This window comes from Lactuca saligna, chromosome 4 (genome assembly GCF_052625555.1).
Source record: "Lactuca saligna cultivar CGN05327 chromosome 4, ASM5262555v1, whole genome shotgun sequence".
Taxonomy (NCBI): Eukaryota; Viridiplantae; Streptophyta; class Magnoliopsida; order Asterales; family Asteraceae; genus Lactuca; species Lactuca saligna.
Genome location: NC_136420.1, coordinates 53,729,233 through 53,749,592, shown reverse-complemented (window position 1 = coordinate 53,749,592; position 20,360 = coordinate 53,729,233). Strand labels below are relative to the sequence as shown.

At 33.4% G+C, this 20,360-nt stretch overlaps 1 protein-coding gene across 1 annotated transcript; it reads left to right on the top strand.

The window, feature by feature from the left end:
* The first annotated feature begins 15,215 nt into the window (after positions 1–15,215).
* Positions 15,216–19,076, top strand: GCP1 (glycoprotease 1). Its single transcript, XM_078990090.1, has 13 exons — positions 15,216–15,606; positions 15,706–15,750; positions 16,009–16,083; positions 16,261–16,357; positions 16,508–16,598; positions 17,261–17,310; positions 17,425–17,615; positions 17,700–17,785; positions 17,859–17,934; positions 18,020–18,103; positions 18,298–18,412; positions 18,594–18,682; positions 18,765–19,076. The coding sequence occupies exons 1-13, from the start codon at positions 15,319–15,321 to the stop codon at positions 18,888–18,890; spliced, it is 1,413 nt and encodes a 470-aa protein (XP_078846216.1). The 5' UTR covers positions 15,216–15,318; the 3' UTR covers positions 18,891–19,076.
* Positions 19,077–20,360: the final 1,284 nt, after the last annotated feature.

The following is a 20,360-nucleotide window of genomic DNA, read 5'->3' as shown; positions in this document are numbered from 1 at the left end:
GTAGTGATTTATACGGCATGTGTACATGCAAAGATGATGTTCGAAGTTTAAGATAACTTACACCGATAGAATCTCATGGATTAAGTAGTAACTAGTGATTAATTTGTATATTGTAAAACAGAACTGTAAATGTTCTTAAATTTGGATATTTTGTAGTGACAAGACACCAAACATTGAGATTATTTCCATTTCCATTAATTGTTACGGTTTATTTTGACTTATGAACTTCTAAGTAGGTAGTTTGTTAAGGTACTTTGATGAAATCCATTTAATGATGGCGTAGTGATTTGTATCTTGTTAATTAAGCCGCACACGCACATATGGATGGTGTTTTACACTAGGTAAATGTGGTTTATCTACAAACAGATATAGACAAATGTATAAGATGGAAAGAAAACTAAAGAACACACAAGATTTACGGATTCACAACATTAGGGCAATTGTTCTTTTTCCACATACGAACAATTAAGGGATGTTTATTTATTTTGTAATGGGGTTTACAGTTATCAAGGTCAATATATAGAGCTAGTTTTTTTTTTTTTTTTTTTTTTTCCGACCCTAATCAAAACTGTTAGATTTTCATTTCAACTCTAAAACTGGTTATAGGTCGGGCTAGCAGGACCACATTCCTGAGTTTCAGTAGTAATAATAATGTCAATGAGCAATCAGACCTCATAATTTAACATACAGTTTTATTTGCTTACATTATTTTACTATATAGTTTTTACTTTTGATCTTTTAGTAGGTTGCTAGTAGAGAGCGTTCGCCATATAAAATCTATGCAACAGATGTTCATCATGTTGTTTTAAGACGTGTAGGATACTTACGATATATGAAATTTACTTCCAAAATGCATATCTCAAATAATAATATAGACAAATCTATATAAATTAAGGCCATAATGGGCCCAATTCAACTAAACTTACTACATCTTAGGGATGGCAAAAAAACCCGAACCCGACGGGGAAACCCGAAACCCGATCATTTCGGGTCGGGTAACGGGTCGTTATCGGGTTTTTTATCGGGTTCGGGGCAGGGAGTGGGTTATCCTTGCCCCGACCCGCCCCGCCCCGATTATATATATATATATATATATATATATATATATATATATATATATATATATATATATATAATATGTTCAAAAAAATTTGCTGTTAATTGTACACGTTCAAATATAAAATACTTATCGTGGACAATTTTTTTAGTTATTAACAATCTGGTGTTAATGATCATTTTTATGTGTTTTGCCGTATTAAACAAAACTTAAATCAAATAATTTTTTATATAACGTCCAGTTTATTTTATTAAAGTGATGCATCATGTTTTTAATTTAAAAGAGTTGCTAGAACATGTATATTTTATAAGACATTGGGGTACCCTAAAAGAGAATAAAGATTTCGTTATCAGTTGTTGTAAACCCGATAAGATACCCGAAACCTAATGGGGCACCCCGATAAGATACCCGAAAGTTATCGGGACGGGTTTGGGAATCCATGCCCCGCCCCAAACCCGCCCCATTGCCATTCCTACTACATCTTGGGGCTGTATATCTTAGGGTGATCTCACCAACTACTTATGTTAATTCAAAATATTGTTAGAGTATAAAGGATGATGTCCATAATACTTTAACCTGACTAGTAAGCTATGGGTTCACACAATTTTGCCGTACTACTATAAGACATGATAGTTTCATCTAACATCATGTGAATGTCTTAAATGTTGAGTTGTGAAGTATAATAATTTGTCCATGGACTTGAAACTTAAGAAATGTTCAAATTTTACATTAGAGAATGATTCAAGAGATTCGAAATTAGAGATATTGACCAGATATTTGAGACCATAGATTCTGAACCATAGAAAAGGGCGAAAGTATATGCCTATGTACTCTCCCTTATGGAGTTCCTTGAGGTTGACCTGGGTTTTGGGGTTTTGACTCATACATATTTATGCCCGTTTTCTCAATTTACATAGATTTCGTGTATCTTGTAAACCCTAATGTTCTGAATTCAATAGAAATATCATTACTTCATATGTAGATATATAGATCACGTTGCCCAAATCTTGTGAACCACATTAATTCCTGTGGTAAATATTTATTTTTTCGCATACTTGTTATGATCAACCATAACAATAAGCCGTGTCACTTTCTCGTGTACGTTTGGCCGACTCCTTTATTAAGAATATATGTAATATGTACGCTTGTCTTTTGATGAGTATTACAAGTTATTAAGTACAAGAATTATGTTTTACAGGATCTTTTCATTTTGGATCTTAATTAATAATGGAATAATTTTATTATTTAAAATCAAATGTTACAAAATTATACAAAATATAGGATTAGGCAAAACGTGGGTCCCATATCCTAACAAGTTAGGTGAGAGATACAAAATGAACGTGTTTAAATTTTAGGTGAAATGTTGTTGAAAAGTATAATCCATGCAATTTTAGGGAAATAACGTTGTATATTCTTTTTATTAGATGAATGGATATTTTTAGAAAAATATTTGATGGTTAGTGTTTCCAACATATATATATATATATATATATATATATATATATATATATATATATATATATATATATATATATATAGAGAGAGAGAGAGAGAGAGAAGATCTTTGACGAACCACCTTCAGGGACCAAATCAACGAACCCGTTAATAGCGCTAAGATTTTAATTAAGATCAAGTTCCAATCGATTAAATAAAAAATGTTTTAATTTCAATTCGGGGTGAATTGGGCAACACAGTATACTAAAATGATTTTAATTAATAGATTATTTGAATCAATATTTGTATCTTATAGAAAAAAGTTATGCATCTATCAAATGCATAGTCTTCACAATCGATAAAATGAAAATGAATTCGTGAAAGATTCTATTCAAATATGTTAATTGATGTTGATTAACAAATTTCTACAAAAATGAAGCTGAATCCAAATCGATATATCATGAAAAAAAAAAGTAATGCATCTATTAGATGCATGGTCGATTTAAAATAATAAAAAAACCTTGAATTCATAAGAGATTTGATTCGAATATGTTACTCGTTGTTGATTAAATTTAATCGATCAAATTAATCGACTATGTTTTAGTTAATAATAACTCAAATTACTACAAACTGAAGATGAATCCAGATCGATGTCACACTATCAATATAACACTACAGATAAAAAAAAAATATCTATCTTATCAAATGCATGGTTGATGATCTATAATATATATGCATCTGTCAAATGCATATATAATTTTCATAGATAAATTATGAATATATTTGAAAAGAAAATTTAATTTATTAAATAACAAATGCATATGTAATATATATATATATATATATATATATATATATATATATATATATATATATATATATATATATATATATATATATATATATATATATATATAATGAAAATATACAAAAGATCATATTCATGAAGGTTGTTTGGTATGATGGAATCAAAAAAATGAAAATAGATCTCATAGGTTTGCCATAAATTAAAGAAATAGCCCATTCTTTAAGAAGTATGATTACTTTAATTTTATTAATTTCACATTTATTCATGGAATGGAATGAAAAATTGTAATATAAAAAAATTCATTTCATTAGTTAAATTATAATATTTTCTTTTCTAAAATTAACTAGAAAATGTATAATCTTATTGATCGCAAGCGCTAAGATGCTGATCAAAACTCATATAGTGAGTCTCATATATTCGAAACCTTTAATCATATATGTCAAAGAGGGTGTTGAGTGCTTGAAATTGGTCCATATATTGTTGATAGTATGGTGGGTATCGACATCATGGGAGAAGAGCTGGCTCCACCCATTGGAGGAGGGTTTAATGGTTCCTCTTCTTTGTCATCATCATCATCATCATCAACAACAACATTGTCTTCCTCACCAGATAAGGAAGTGGGACATAAGATGTGTGAAATATGCCAATCGATAAGGTTATCCGGACGTTTAATGGCAAGACTGTTATAGTTTTTAGATGTGATGAGGAGTTTTTGGGTTGTGGTCTTTGTTGGATTAGTGTCTAAGTTCATAACTATTTTAGTATGTACTTGACCCGATTATGAGCATGGTCCTTTAAGGTTTCCTTCACCATAGCAATATGTAGGATGAATTAAGGAGAAAGAGGTTTAATTATGATTTATTAATATATTATAAGAATAATATATTAAAGGAGAAATCATATTATTGTTTAATTAATGTTAGTCAAGAATTAATTAAGAATTAATTTTATGACTAAAAGAGATTAATTAAATTAAGGGGACAGATATTGTAATTCTAAGATAGTTACAAAGTTGGGCTTAGGATCCATTAGATGGTAATGGACGAATTCTATATGGAGGTCCATAAAGAAATCATCCAAGGGCCTTCTGGAATGGTCCATTGGACTGCTTAAGGCCTAAGCAGTCAGATTAGAGTTTCCTAGTTGAAAACCCTAATAGCCTACATGTATATAAAGGACCCATATGCCCCCAAAAACGTGGCTAAGTGTTCCTTTAGGGTTTCCAGCCGTTTCTGGTGCCTCCCCTCTCTTCTCTCCTTCATCCAATTGCTTAGTGGTGTTTGTGACTCCATTAGAGGTGCAACACCTGAGGCACTAAGCTTTCTGAAGCCAAGGAATTGATTGTTATTGCTATATAACAATCAAAGGTTAGATCTAAACCCTATTTTATGTTAATATGATTAATTTTATGCTAGATCTAAGGTTTATAGCTTTGGATATTCAATTGCATGTTTATTAAACAAACTAGATCCAAGCTATTAGGGTTTGCATGTACACCATAGGAATGATGTATTGCTCGAAACCCATCAGTGGTATCAGAGACTAGGGTTGTTTGTTGATGCATATTTGATCGAATATTGACTGAAAAACATTTTTTTTTTTTACTTTTGGGGCTGGACTCGCCGATTCCATGCCTGAACTCGCAGAGTCCACTGGGTACTCGATGAGTCCAATGCTGACTCGACGAGTCAGCAAGTATGACAACTATTTTTTGCGATTTTCTTGCCTATTTTGCTGTGGATAATTACCTAAAATGTTTTTTATTAATAAAATCCGAATTTTTTCAATATTTGGAGATTATCCTTGCCAAAATAGAAGATAATTGTCAAAATTTAGATAATCTTTTGTTTTATTAGATAAAGATTGATTATTTGTAATTTTGATTTGAATTATCTAGTGAAAAAAAAAATTTCAATTTTCCTCTTTAGGTTTTATAGTTTAAATTTGAACTTAAACGTTTTGTTTTTGAAATGTAAATAGTTAAACCCTAATGTTTTGAAAAGTTTCAAAACTTGCCCTTAAGTTTTGGATTTTAAAATTTAATTAAAAATCTTAATTTGAAATTTTAAATTCTAAAACCCTAGTATTTTGAAAAGGTCAAATTACACCCTTATGGTTTTATTAATTAATTAAGGTGTATAATTTAAGGATATTAATAAACCCATAAAGTTTTGGTTTACATTTAACTAAATTAAAAGTATAATTTATTAAATTAGACCACCTAGTATTTTAAATATGTAAAATACATCATATACTATATATAACATTAAAAGTCTAATATTATATATATATGTGTGTGTGTGTGTGTGTAAGTAAGAGTAAACAGTCGGTCTTACCGTTAGTAGGCCTCATTCACGAAGATGGTCTATAAGTGGTGTTTAAGGAAATTGCCTATAAAATGGCGATTGAATGTGTATCCACTCTTACTCACCGCACTCTTGACTAGTGGGGGGTCATTAGCCGAACGGGTAGGATAAGACGAAACCTTCCATTATAAGTGTAATGAAGTACAAAGTAAGTACATGCTTTTACAAATTCCCAAATCATAGTTACTTTAGGAAAAATGTGAAATTGTATGCTAATCCATGGAATTACACTTTGTACCCTTACCGAGACGTTAGTGGAGCGTGTGTGGTTAACCGACACACTAATATGGGTTTGGCATTGGTGGCGAAGGGTGGCTCGATGTTTATCATAGATCAATGGAGCGTGTGTGGCTAATCGAGACATTGATTAGGTGACAGTAGCATTGAGTGCACCACGTAGATTCGTATGGTTATTCACACCTTGTTTGTGATCCTCGGCATCCCAGTCGCAAACTTGAAGGGCATAATCTAGATTAAACATGCCATTGAAAAGTTCAATGAATCTCAAAAGATCTAGGAGTTTCAATTCATTTAAAACTTAAACTTCATTTTCGTTTTTCATGGTGGAAATTGGTAAATCGTCATTTACCTACCTTCAAATATTCTGCAACTAGATTACGGCATCCCTCTTCTGGGTTGTAGAGTATTGTGTTGGATCCTAGCTTTGATGTTTCATTTTGGGTGTTACATCAATGATTCTTATCAACTGACTTGAATTTTTCTCCTATTTTGTAGATGTCTGAATCTTACAATGGTCTTCCCAAATCCTTTGGAACAAGCTTTCCAAATGAAGATGACGTTCCAAGATACTATCAAGGAAATAAGAGTCATGCTTCACTTCCTCCTCCTCCTCCAATTGTTCTCCCTGGCCAACAAGTTCAAAGGCTTGAAAAGTTCAAGCTCACTCAATCCCTATTGGCAAGTAAGCAAGAAAATGGGAAACTTGTGTGTGCACACATCTTAGAGATGAAGTCACGCATTGATAGGTTAAGGATGTTGGGTGTTGATATCTCAGAGATGTTGGCTGTTGACTGGGACTTCCTTATTCGTATAGTGAATTCGTAAGAGAGTACTATACGATGATTCACAACGTGACCCTCATTGATTTGACCTATTTGCTTATTACTGCTGAATGAGCGATGATTTTGGCGCACTGGTTAAGCAAACTTGATTGGTTAATAAAACTCTCATACTTCATTGGACACTGGCTACATGGGAAGTCCAGAAAAGGCTGAGATTGTCCCTTGCTATGTACCAAAGGAGTCCATTTGCTTTTACTGCCAAAAAAATGGGCATTAGAGACGAAGCTGCCCTAGCTACCTGAGAGATCTAAGATATGGGAGAGTCAATACGTATGGCTCTAATTTAGGTAAAATCCATTAACTAACTCTGTAAGTTCCTATTTTGATTCTTAATACATGATGTGATAAGATTACATTTTGATGTTTTGCAGGATCGAAGAAAAGAAAGGAAACTTAAGGAAGAAGCGTGTTGAATCTGATCACAAAGAAATGGATTTCGATCGCATGGATTCAAAGATTGGATTTTTGAGCTGCTACTTTAGAGTTAGGGTAGATTGCTAAGAAATATGTAATGGCATAGTTTTTCAGTTGAATTGCATTGTAAGGACAAGTTTTTCCGCAATAAAATAAATTTTGAGTTTTATCTTATTTATTTATCCTTACAATGGCATGTATGAAAAATTGATGTTTGTGTATTTCTATTATTAGCAAAATGGATTTGATTCTTAATTAGGTTATTTGTGGAAGTGCCGAGAGTTCACCAAATAGGGAGAGTTTCCCATCGCCCAAGTTTCAATTGGACAGAAACTTGGAATCATGCAACGTGTATTGTATGATGAATGAAAACCTTTCACATTTGGGAAATTTAGACTAATTCTTTGACAAAGTGTCATTTGAAGGATTAGGAGATCAAGTACACTAGGTCGTACGTTGATCAAGTCTACCACAAGAGTGACAACGATATTCGTCATGATTTACTAAAGTTTAGTAAATATGGTTATACTTATAAGATTAAGTATAATTATGAGTTGATTGAAAGAGTTTCAATCAATAGCAGAACGAATAAGAAGAATCAAGTAGGCAGAAAGATAAAAGTTTATCTATTGTAAGAAAAATGGAGAGTACCTTTTATTGTGTTTTATGATAAGTCTTAATGATTAAGAACCATGTCTCAATTGATCCTCTAAGTGAGTCTTAGTGAAATTGCATGTCTAAGAAGAGGAATCGAGAATTGTTGAAATGGTTAAATCAAGAAGACAATCATACTTCGTTCCAATATCAAGTGTTAGAGTCGTACTCCAAGATTGTGACTTGATTGGCAAGTTCTAAGTAGGTTTGTAACACTTGTTAAATGAAGAATAAGAAATTTTTTTTATTCTTGTACATTTGAAATTGGTAAGTTGTGATGTCTTGGATAAGACAAAGACCAACTAAGACCAATTGAGTGAAGTGTTAAACTTGATAAGAAACTACACTAACTCTTGAATATTTGTTTTGTCAAGGAATATTTCTTGAGAAGAGAATCTTATATGTCAAGGAGTCAGTGGGAGTCTTAATGGTTTTGAAAAGGTTCGGGGACAAATCAAGAGTAAACCTAGTTGATCATCACTAGCACGTGACTTGAGGTTTATAACCTGTCATACTCTTATTTCTGTGTCATTCCAGTTGAGTTAATTATGCATGTGAGTTCTATGAGTTCTGATTTGAAGGCATAAAGGCAATGCACCTTGATCAATGGAAAGTACATTGATATGTAGGGGTGAGTTGCTTGGAAGACATGGTGGACATTCATGATACCATGAGGCAAGGAATCAAAATTGAACAAGTTCAGTCCATATGAGCTTGAATTTTTCGCAAACCTTGGTTTTAGCAAAATTCATATGGATATGAACACATACACTATAAAATCTAAGTGGCATAAGGTTTCCCTCCTTCATGGAAATGATTGTGAGGAAATTCTTTCACTAAGAGAGATTTTAAGGAGATAGCAGTTGTGTAAATTGCATTCTCAAATTCGATTATGATTACGGCATCCCTCTTCATAGTTCGAATTGTGAGATTTGGCAATTAGTCTGAACATTTGGGACTTAGTAACATAAGTTTTGAATTTGTTTAGACACACATGTAAGATTTCTAAGGAAAGGGTGTATGAAGTTAAGAAGCTTAGATAAAGGCTTATCAAAGCATCAGGTATTAGAACTTAAGGAATTCCATAAGCATTGTTTTATGAATATATGTCAAAGCTAGTGGGAACATAAGTGTTATGCCAATAAGGAAATAATCATCATGTTAGTGGGAGCATGATTATTATGGTAAGTATTGCAAGTTAGTAATATTAATTATAGAAAACAAGAGTTATACTTTGCAAAGTCGCAAGGGTTGAAAAGTTGTGTTGCTATAATTAAGGGAGAGAATATTATACTTCATTTCAAATCTAAAGGCTTAGATTGTGGAATTTTAATCAAATTTAGTCAAATATATATGAATGTTGTGTTAGAATGGTTCAACATGAGGAAGTTCTATATATGGAAAGGATAATTGCATTCTCAAAATTTGGTTATGATTACGACATCCCTTTTCATAATCAAAACTGTGAGAACATGGAAATTAGAAATATTATAGCAAAATACTAGTAAAGTATCACGTCTTTATGTAAGATATTATGAATCTTGTCCCATACGCTTCGGGTATAGGATCGATTACATATGCTATAATGTTTGATCGTTCTAAAATTTTCCAAATGCTTATCGCATTAAGAGGGAAAAGGGACTAGAACAATTTTTGACTAAAATAATTAAACAACTATAAAAGGACGATCTAAGGTTCGCTAAGGATTTGTTGCTTGTGAGTAGTTGGAAGTATAGTGTTGGATGGACCATATCGACATTATTATGAACAGATAAGATTCTATTAAGAATGAGTTGTCATATGGCAAATATGGAAATGTTTCCATATTGGGAGTTAGAAATTAAGAGTTTATGTCTAGATTATAAAATTTTATGCAAAATGGATGTTTAAAGGAATGTAGTTTGAGTGAGAGACATCACATCTATAGAATTGTTTTGTAACAATTTATGATAGAGAACCTTGTAATTTCATTGGCCAAGTCTTGGTGACTTTTGTGCTATGACTTTAAAAAAGGATCGCTGCATAAAATGTTAGAATCTAACATATTCTAATAGTGGTAAGAAATTTGTATTCTTACACTAATAATAAGGATACGGAATTGTGAAATGAGCATCCCTGAAAAAGTTTTCAATTAGTCTATTTCACAAATTATGGACCATAGGTAAACATAGTGTGCATGCTCAAAGCATGGGACAACTATTGTTGTAATTCAAGTAATAAGTTGATTGGCTGAAACATTGAACAATTAATAATGAGTAATCAATATGGTGTTTAAATAAAAGGGTTTTATTTACACTCAAAAATTTTGGGGCCATATAGGATTAAGTATTATTATGTTTAATTTTGCATGTTTTGACTTCCAGAATAACTGGGTTATTCGAACCTCCACAGTTGGTCATAAGTTGGAAGTAAGTATGAAGGAAGACCGTCATGAATCTGTTTGTAGATTGTCTAGAGTGTTTAGACACCGCACAAGTTTGTTGCAGAGTTCATGAGTGCTTTGATAAGATGAAAGTATTGGATTAAACCCACGCTCACTTGAATCACTTCATGGTTTTTATCATGAGTGATTGTGAGACGATAATATTGTATATTCTTGAAATCGAGACGTCTGAGTTATAACGAAGAAGTTATGACCTGTCGAAGTTTCGCGACAGAACCGGCACGACGCCGAATGACGTAAAATACAAATTTAAGATAGAACGATATCTATCCTTAGTAATCTAAACTAAATTTGAAGAGTTCGTTAAACTGAGTGCATGCATAAAAAGAACGCCCAAATCTGACTTCATATGAGGAAGTTATGATTTTATGAAGTTTCGACTTAACAATATGCAGCCTGAATACTCGATTTGAGATCGAGCGGTTTTAGCCGAAACAATCTAAACAATAATTGAAGATCTCGTTAATAGTAGTGAAACGATAAAAAGATAGGTGAAAACGGACGTGGGATGAAGAAGTTATGAATTTATAACAGAGTTTTCCTGTCCCGACCTACTAAAAATAATATATAAGTAAAATATTTATAATATATTAAAAATAAAGTCAAAATTAGCCAATGGATTCTAAATGAGAGTTTTAGATCATAATCTCACCTACGCGTCGATATAAAGAACGTCGAAAACGGAGTTCATATGCGAAAGTTATGAATTTCTGAAGTTCGAGGCGGGAACCCCAAAGTTGTGTCAGAGACCACGACGTGACAACAGTGGCCACGACGTGACATAACTTCTGACGCATTCTGGAGCCTGACAGAGCAAGTGGACGATGATACATGCAGTGATGACCAAGCCCACGACGTGGAAAAAGGTGTCACGACGTGGCAAGGGCAAATTTTGCCCCTATAAATAGATTTGAAGGGCCAACCGATTATGGTTGCTCCATCCCTTCTCTCCCACTCCTGATACACCCTCTAAGCCCTATTTTAACCCCCAAGCCCCGATAACATCCCGAGACCCGAAGTGAGTCCTGAAGTCCGAAGATCCCGAGAAGAAAAGAGTTTCCAAGCCGAAGCTCTGTCCGCGAGAAACCCGGTGTGTGAAGATATCTCGGATTCACCGAAAGAGTTCTACTTGAAGAGCCGTAGTGCTGTCCGAGCATCGTCTAATCAAGTGAGTTTATGTTGATAAGCTCTCATAAAAGAACCTAGGATGTTATGTTGAGTACGAAACAATAGAATGAGACGAATTAGTACTGTGGATGCAAAGTACAATGGCAGTTCTTACTTAGGAAAACTGGAAGCGATCGACAGTGATCGTACTTATTTTCTGAGTTTATCATCCTAAGTGGGGATAATTGTAATGCCTATAAGTTAGGTTAGATGATTTAATTGATTATAATAAAAAGTTATCCATTTATTGAATAATGAATTAGGATAATTGTTAGTCGTACGTGTTACATACTATATAGACATTTTTATCACTGAGTGATAAAAAATAACGTTTTTGATAAAAGATTATTTATGATAAATAACCTTGATGAAAATTGTAGTAGTCGGTGATAATGAATTTATGGTATAAAGAACGCCCAAATCTAATTTCTTATGAAGAAGTTATGATATTTGGAAGTTCTGCGTTCAACCCTAATCGACAAAGTGTGTCATAAAATATGAACCAAAGATAGGTTTCTTATTAGCCTAAGTGATCTAAATGAAAGTCTTAGTAATCGTAATTCCAAGAGTGAGCATATAAAGAACACCTAAATCTGACTTTCTATAAAATAAATTATGATTTTTTGAAGTTTCGATGGAGTGGTGTGTGATACAGAAATCAAAATTAATATCGATTGATTGTTAGCCAAAACGATGTAAATGACAGTTGAAGATCTCGTATATACGAATCCGTCGATATAAATGTTGGTGATTTTAGTGTCACCATGTCATTTTAACTAACTGAAACTAACATGTGAGCTAAGGGGCTTCATAATTTTTACTCTAATATATGTATGGGGTTGTGCGGAGTGCACGCATGTATAAGATCGAATTAGAAGTCGGTTTGACGACTAGTCGGGGGTCCGGGGGCAGCGCCCCCTGGTTCGGGGTTTCCAAAGGTGCAACTCCCCTTTGGCGGGGTCTAGGGGCAGCACCCCTAGCGGGGTCCAAGGGGCAGAGCCCCTCGCTGGGGTCCCCAAAACCTCACCGAATTTTACATATGAGAAATTAGTGGAAAATTCAATTTCTTGAGGGTGATTATGGTAAAACTAACTCGTTAGCTTTGGTAACCCTAAATCCTCATTAAATATGGATTAACATTACTTGCTTCCAAAGCAACTAATGACGGCCCAACCCTAATGAAACCCTAATCTCGTTTAATATATAAACATTTCTTCCTCTTCAGAGGAGGGTCACGATCTTAAGCTCTCGTTTTTCATCATACTTTCACAGAATCCTCTAGCATATTGGCTTACGATTTCTGTGCCTAGAATCGTAAGTATCCACTTGGATTATCCTAGGCTAAATTTCTTGTAACCCAGGCATAGGGTAGAAATATCAGTTCGGAAAGTGATATCACGATCCAAGTCGGTATCCAGATCTCCACCATAAACCATAATATTCCCGACAATAAAGACAGTCGAGAACAAAGTTTGTATGAAGGAGTTATGACTTTTGCATGGATTTTAACAGTGTTAATGTCTATAAAATATGAATTTAAAATAGATTGAGAATTAGCTGTTGAGATCTAAAGGAAATTTATAGTACTTGGAATTACTTATGTGTGGATATAAATGACGTCGAAAATGGAGTTCGTATGAGAGATATATGATTTTTCAAAAATCACAAAAAATACTTGTGTATGATGACGTGGTGGCCTAAGAGTACGCCACGTGGCGAAGCCAAGGCAGACTCTTCCACCGACCAGGCGACGTGGCCTCACCACGAGATGACATATGGCAAGGCTGGAGCAGCGAGAGACAAGGCGATGTAGTTAGAATTATAAAGAATGCTTAGTTCGAATTGAAAGAGTGCTTAGTTATACCCTGTACTGTACAAATATTACTTAGGCACGAGATCTATGTTGAAAGTTGATTACGGGTATTGTAATCTTGCGCAGTTATAAACTAAGGCCCAAAGGAGATGCTTATTTCAATGAAGTTTGGATAGTGGGTAACAATATATAACGGGCGTGTGTGGGATCGGAACGGAGAGTAGAACTCTGTTTGATAACATTGTGATTTGTTGTAGTACGTTTTACATGCATGAGTACTATATTGGTATTTCCCATCCTTTGAACAGAACTCTGTTCGATGACATTTTTGTGCTTTGTTGTGGTACGTTTTATGTACATGAGTACTATATTAGTATTCCCTCCTTTTAGACAACCGAAAAGGGTGAGTCTATATCGGACCATCAACAGGTATGTCAGATTCATCTGCCACAGTGGGATGGCGACTACTAACTAAACCCAGTCTTAGGGAATATGCCAACCGATTTATAGTTTGTAGGTGTTAATGAACAATGTGTTTATTCGCTACACTCTATCCCCCCTCATGGTTGCCTTTATTGACTAACGCTTTCCGCCAAGGACACCCCGAAGAAGTATAGTCAACTCGTTGCTTACAGTGATCCATCGTGATAGATCTTATAAGATCATTATATTAGGATCAGTATGTGAGGATCGACGAGATGTGTAATTCAGGGAAAATGTCTTATACGATATTTATGATGTGCTTATTGGATGACACTTAGTTTTGTAGGTTTATTGATTATGGATTATAATCATAATAACATTATGGGATTGAAAACCCTATGTATTTCACCAAGTTTCCCAACCCGACCCACTTAATTTATATACATCATAGGTAGCGGTGATAAGCTTGCTGAAGACTTGAATATGATGTTGAGTGATTGAAGAGAAGACCTACCATAGTGTTTAGGACTGTTAGGTCTTTACATTGTAACATATGTTGTGTATCGATTATGACATCCTTAGAGTTTTTGTTATTTTGACATAATCATATGTACTAAAAATGTATTAATGTACTGATATTTTCTGCAAATAATGATGTTATGAATTTCAAAAGCGTAAAGAAATTTTTTTCGATTCTAAAAAATAGGGTTTGTCACACCGGTCATGGTTACAGGTATTGAGTTCGCCTAAATCCAAAAACACAAAAGCCCACTTCTTCTTCAACATGTGTTGATTGAATCGAACGTCTGTCTAGTGAAGCATGTGGGTTGGGGCATATATTTTTTTTAAATAATAATAATAATAATAATAATAATAATAATAATAATAATAATAATAATAATAATAAGTTAATTGGAAAAAATACATATAAGACATTATGGTCATTTCATATATGACATGAACTAAAATCGCAACAAAACTGTATATGAGAGGTGAAGCATGTATGTTTTAGCACCTACACGAGGGACGATTGATGTAACTTACCACTTACATTTTTATGTAAAAAAAAGATTATTATTAATGCATCTAGTTTCAAAACAAATTTAAAAAAATTGTTTGGATTAGTTTATCTAAAAACATAATAAATTGATAATTTGTTTTTAGTGTTTGAAAGATTCTTACTTATAAATGTAAAATTATATATATATATATATATATATATATATATATATATATATATATATATATTATATATATAATTATATATATATATATATATATATATATTATAGGGTTACAAAGATTACCATTATAAATTAATTTAAATAAGCTATATGTTATTTTTATTAAATTACAACTCACCAACTTAACAAAAATTCTTTATCTAAAACAATAAAAAAAAATATTTTACATATCCAGACACTAAACAATACTATTAGCATCTTAAACAAGTAATCCAAAACACCACCTTACAATACTTTTGTTATACTATTAGCCCAACAAACATATTAATCTGGTTGGTCCATTAAAAGCCCAGCCAAAATCTAACGAGTTTCAGGGGACCGTGTGAATGGCGCCGCAAAATATGCAGCACCCCGCTTCCCCCTCTCTCTCTCTCTAACACACAGACGCACATACACAGAGCATAGGCACAAAAATGGCGTCGTTGGCATCGAGTCTCTCGTGTACCGTTTCCCGCCTAAATCTTTTTGCAGAACTGTCACTTAATTACCATTCAATCAGAATATACAGAACATTATCATCAAATTTAAGACCAATGAAATCGTTGTATCATCATAGATCATTCAATTCACCATTTTCATCCTATACCTGTAAGTCCACAATTTCGAATTGCTCGAAAACCCTGGGTTCGAACACATTTTTTTATGACAATTTGGTTGTTTTGGGAATCGAGACAAGTTGCGACGACACTGCGGCAGCTGTTGTAAGTAAAACACTCTTAAAACCCACACGAGCTGATTTATGACATCGAATGCCTAATTTACGAAGAATTTCGTCCTTTTTTGTTTGGTGTTGATTTCAGGTTAGAAGTAATGGTGAAATCCTAAGCCAAGTTGTATCTTCTCAGGTAAAAAGGTTTATGGATAATAACAAATTGTTTCATATTGCTTACTTCTTATTAGGATTTACGAGTTAAGAGATAGGTATAATCTGTAATTTATGTTTTCATGGCGTTCACTCTAGTTTTCAAACTGTATGAATTATATTGTTATCTATTACCAGTTTCTTATTATTAGGTAGGCAAAAATTATATTAAAATGTCTGATATAAAGCTGATAAACCTGTTCTTCGCATACCCCTAATTTATTCATGTATCTTCATCAAGGTAGATCTGCTTGCAAAGTATGGAGGAGTAGCTCCTAAAATGGCAGAAGAAGCTCATTCCCAAGTGATTGATCAGGTATGGCATCTACTAATTCCCCTTTATCTTCTGTTATTCATACTTTGCTTCATAAATATGTAACTTATGTGAAACCTTTACCAGTGTAATGATTATCAGTGATGCTCATTTTCTTAAAAACAAAATGTAATAGATGTGAATAATTGTCACCTTCTTTCTCCTATGCTATGGTTTCAGGTAGTACAAGATGCACTTGATAAGGCTAATTTAACCGAATCAGATCTTTCTGCAGTTGCAGTTACCATTGGTCCTGGGCTAAGCCTGTGTCTACGAGGTACATCTGATGTCTTTTTTTTTTCTTCTTATTTGTTCTTGTTTTCATCATGGAGCCTGAATTTGGATAATCTCTATCTTTTCTTTCTTTTTATGGTGGAATAGTGCTGTTTGACTTTGATTATGATACATATTCATAATGTAAGTGTAGTTGGTGTGCAAAAAGCTCGGAAAATTGCAGCCATTCACCAGTTGCCTATTGTTGGTGTGCATCACATGGAAGCTCATGCTTTAGTAGCCAGGTATAGTGCTCTAATAAGTTTTTAAATATTAAAGATGAGATCAGATAGTTTAAACTGTAAGTGGTCCAAAAATTTAAACTTTATAAAGGATCCAATCTTATATCTACTTATTAGATTTGTTTGCTTTTTTGTTTATACACTTTACATGGATTTTGACATAAGCAGAAAGTCAAGTTTTTTCTTCATTTTGTTTACTTTTTTCATTTCCCCCCATGTTTTTTACAACTTTAGAAAGCAAAACAGAAAAACATGCTGAAAAAAGTGGTATACACATTGACCCTTGTTGTTTCTGTTCTAATAATTGTATGTTGGCTACTTTTGAAACAACTTAAACTCTTTACTAGGATTATCTTGGCTACTTCCAGTCAAATCTTTAGTTCACTTTATAGTCCACTTTACTCTTTAAATAAAATACTCATAATCTTTTTTAAGTGAAACATCCTCATCATTTCCTTCTCAACATTTCACAATCTTCTGAATTCCTTAGCCAAGTCTTTCTATAATTGAACACCAATGGGTCCCATAACTCAGTGGTGTTTCCATGTTGTCCAACCCAATCATGTTTTCTAGTAATTATGAACTTGACATGCTTGTGCTTATACATTCTGTTGGTGTGCTCAAAAGTTAAAAAAATGACATTATTACCCTTTTCATCCTTCTAGATTGTGCAAAAGGGACTTGCAGTTCCCTTTTATGGCTCTTCTTATCTCAGGTATAATCATATACCAACAACCACCAATCCACCATTTCCAATAATATGTTGTAGATAAAGGTGATAAATAAAAAGTTAAGAATTATGATAATCAATAAAAATTTGAATTGTTAGGGGGACATAACCTTATAGTTCTTGCACGCGATCTTGGTGATTATTTACAACTGGGGACCACTATTGATGATGCGATTGGTGAGGCATATGACAAGTCAGCAAAGTGGCTTGGCCTTGATTTGAGGAAGAGTGGTGGGGCAGCCATAGAGGAGCTTGCTCTAAGGGGTGATGCTCAATCTGTGAAGTTCTCTGTAAGTTGTTTTTCAGAGGGGTGTGTATATAATTAGGGTTTATTTGCATAATAATATATATATTTTTTTGTTTTCTTGATTTAGGTTCCAATGAAACAGCATAAAGATTGTAACTTTTCTTATGCTGGTCTAAAGACTCAACTCAGGCTTGCAATTGAATCAAAAAATATGTATGCAGTTTATTTCAAAAATATAACCATTGATTTTGTGTTTATATTTTCATAAATTGTTATTTTGTTGCAGTGATGGTGGGGTCCCTTTTTCTTCTGCAAGTGTTGAAGAGCAAGGCATACGAGCTGATATTGCTGCCTCTTTCCAGGTGAAGATAAATAAAACTTGTGGTTTATTTCATTGATTAACAACGTGCTTAAATGTTTCATTTTTTTTTCTTGATTTTCCATTAGAGGGTTGCTGTGTTGCATTTAGAAGAAAAGTGTGAACGTGCAATTCAATGGGCTTTAGAGATTGAGCCTTCAATCAAACATTTGGTATTTATATCTTTTTTGTTTAGATTTTTTCCATAAATGCAAAAAATAACAACACACTTTCATTTCATTTTATTACAATACGAAAGTAGAATAGTGTAATAGGAAGAAATGAAATTATGATTACTACAATAAACAAATGTTAGGGAGTAGGTTGCTATTTCTTGCAACATTTAGTTGATTTTAGGTTTCTATAGGTTGTTGCAGGAGGTGTTGCCTCCAACCAATATGTGAGAAGTCGGCTCCAAGAGGTTGTTGGAAGGAACTCCCTTCAACTTGTCTGCCCTCCTCCAAGTCTCTGCACTGACAATGGTATTTTGTTACTTTTAGGGTTAAATGCAAGAAATAACAACCTACTTTCATTCATTTGTCTATTATAGCATCTTACTTCAAAATATCCAAATACAAAAATAATTTTCATTTTCTCTAAGTTTAATAAGAAAAGAAAAGTTTAAACTACAAAGTGTTATGTTATAATTGGGTGGATTTTTAGGTGTAATGATTGCTTGGACTGGCATTGAGAACTTTCGTATGGGAAGATTTGATCCTCCACCGCCTGCCATTGAACCTGAGGACAGTCAGGTTTTCATTTCTTCCCTTTGTCAAATGTCTAAAATACCCTTCCTCGTTTCATGCGTCGTAACTAATAGTTATTTTATTATAGCTTGATTTGAGGCCAAGGTGGCCACTAGGGGAGGAATATGGTAGAGGAAGAAGTGTAGCTCGCTCAATGAGAACAGCTCGGATTCATCCATCTCTCACTTCACTCACACAACACCAACGTCAATAAACTACATATTCATTTTTAAATGCATGTATCAAGTTTGTTTTATATCGTTTTTAAGCTAATTGCTTACAAAATCACTAATAGTTACTTCAATTATATACTTCTTAAATCACAATATCATAAAATATGTATGTATAACCAACGTGTAATTAATTTTAATATTTGAGATCTCACACATGATCTTTATCACTTAGCAAGATTTTTTTTGATTTTTTTTTTTTTTTAAATAATCGTAGGAGTTATAAAAGATTAATTATGCAACATTCTAATAAAAATATTTTAAATTTCAAACTTTGAAAACATCATAGGTCTAAATTTCTTAGTGCACTTCAAACTTGAAAACATCATAGGCTAAGTTTGCAACGTTAAGGGCCTATTGAGAACGAATGAAACATGAGTGTTAAAACACTTTTATCAAAATCTTTGTGGCCTTTAAAGATCATTTATCCATGTGGATCGAAGTGGTCTATTTTATCCTTCATACCGATGGCTTGACCTTTAAGAATCTTGACGGTAAGACCTTGTTTGAAGTCTTTGTTGTTTTTACTGGTGACTCAACTTTATAGACACTTGTGGTGGCTTTGAATGCCCTTTATTGTCATTCCTGGTGGCTCATCCTTTAAAGAGTATTGTGTTAGGTTCCTGAGTTCATTAACAACAACCTGGTGGTTCAACCTATTACGTCCCAAAATTTTATACTATTTTTTTTTGAAAACATAAGTAAACCATTCAAAACATTATCATAAAATGACCAAGTAGTAAATCGTTCCAAAAGACCATCAACCTATAGTATCAAAATGTATCGAGTCATCATAAAACAACTGAAGTCTATACCAAAATTAGTGACAATGCACGTACGGTACAGTCAAGCCAAGTTGACCCCCTCCCTCTAATAACATAACCACCTGAAAACATTAAATCGACAACCGTAAGCATAAAGTTTAGGGAATTCTCCAATATACCACATACCACAATACACATACAATGCATACAAACAAGGACACATGACTCTCGTGTCGCTTTGTTGATATGCCATCAACAAGGACTCGTGGCTCTCGTTTTGTTCCGTCATTAACAGGGACTTACGACTCTCGTGTTGTTTCGTCATCAACAGGGACTTTCGGCTCTTATGCCGCTCCGTTATCAACTATGAGTATCTAGGTTCACAGCTCTAGTGTTGCTCCACCATTAACCCTTCAGGCCTCAACATAACATATCAACATATCATATAATCAAACAATCAACACATATACAAAACACTATCATAGTCTACTTGTATAATCAACGTACTAATAGTATACCTACGTCTTATTATACAATGATATTGTTGAGTATTTGAAATATTGAAACTGATTTGACATGTTTGGTTATTTAGGGAAGCCTTTTTGTGTTAATCGTTTTATGATTCCCTACGGTGCCTTTACAGTAGAAGTTCTTCATCAAGCTCTTCTAAGACATTGGTTTTATATTTAT

Coding starts and splice junctions, on each gene's coding strand:
- GCP1 (XM_078990090.1), top strand. CDS start 15,319: ATGGCGTCGTTGGCATCGAGTCTCTCGTGTACCGTTTCCCGCCTAAAT. Junction 18,104..18,297: donor AGCCTTCAATCAAACATTTG/GTATTTATATCT, acceptor AGGTTTCTATAG/GTTGTTGCAGGAGGTGTTGC. Junction 18,683..18,764: donor TTGAACCTGAGGACAGTCAG/GTTTTCATTTCT, acceptor ATTTTATTATAG/CTTGATTTGAGGCCAAGGTG.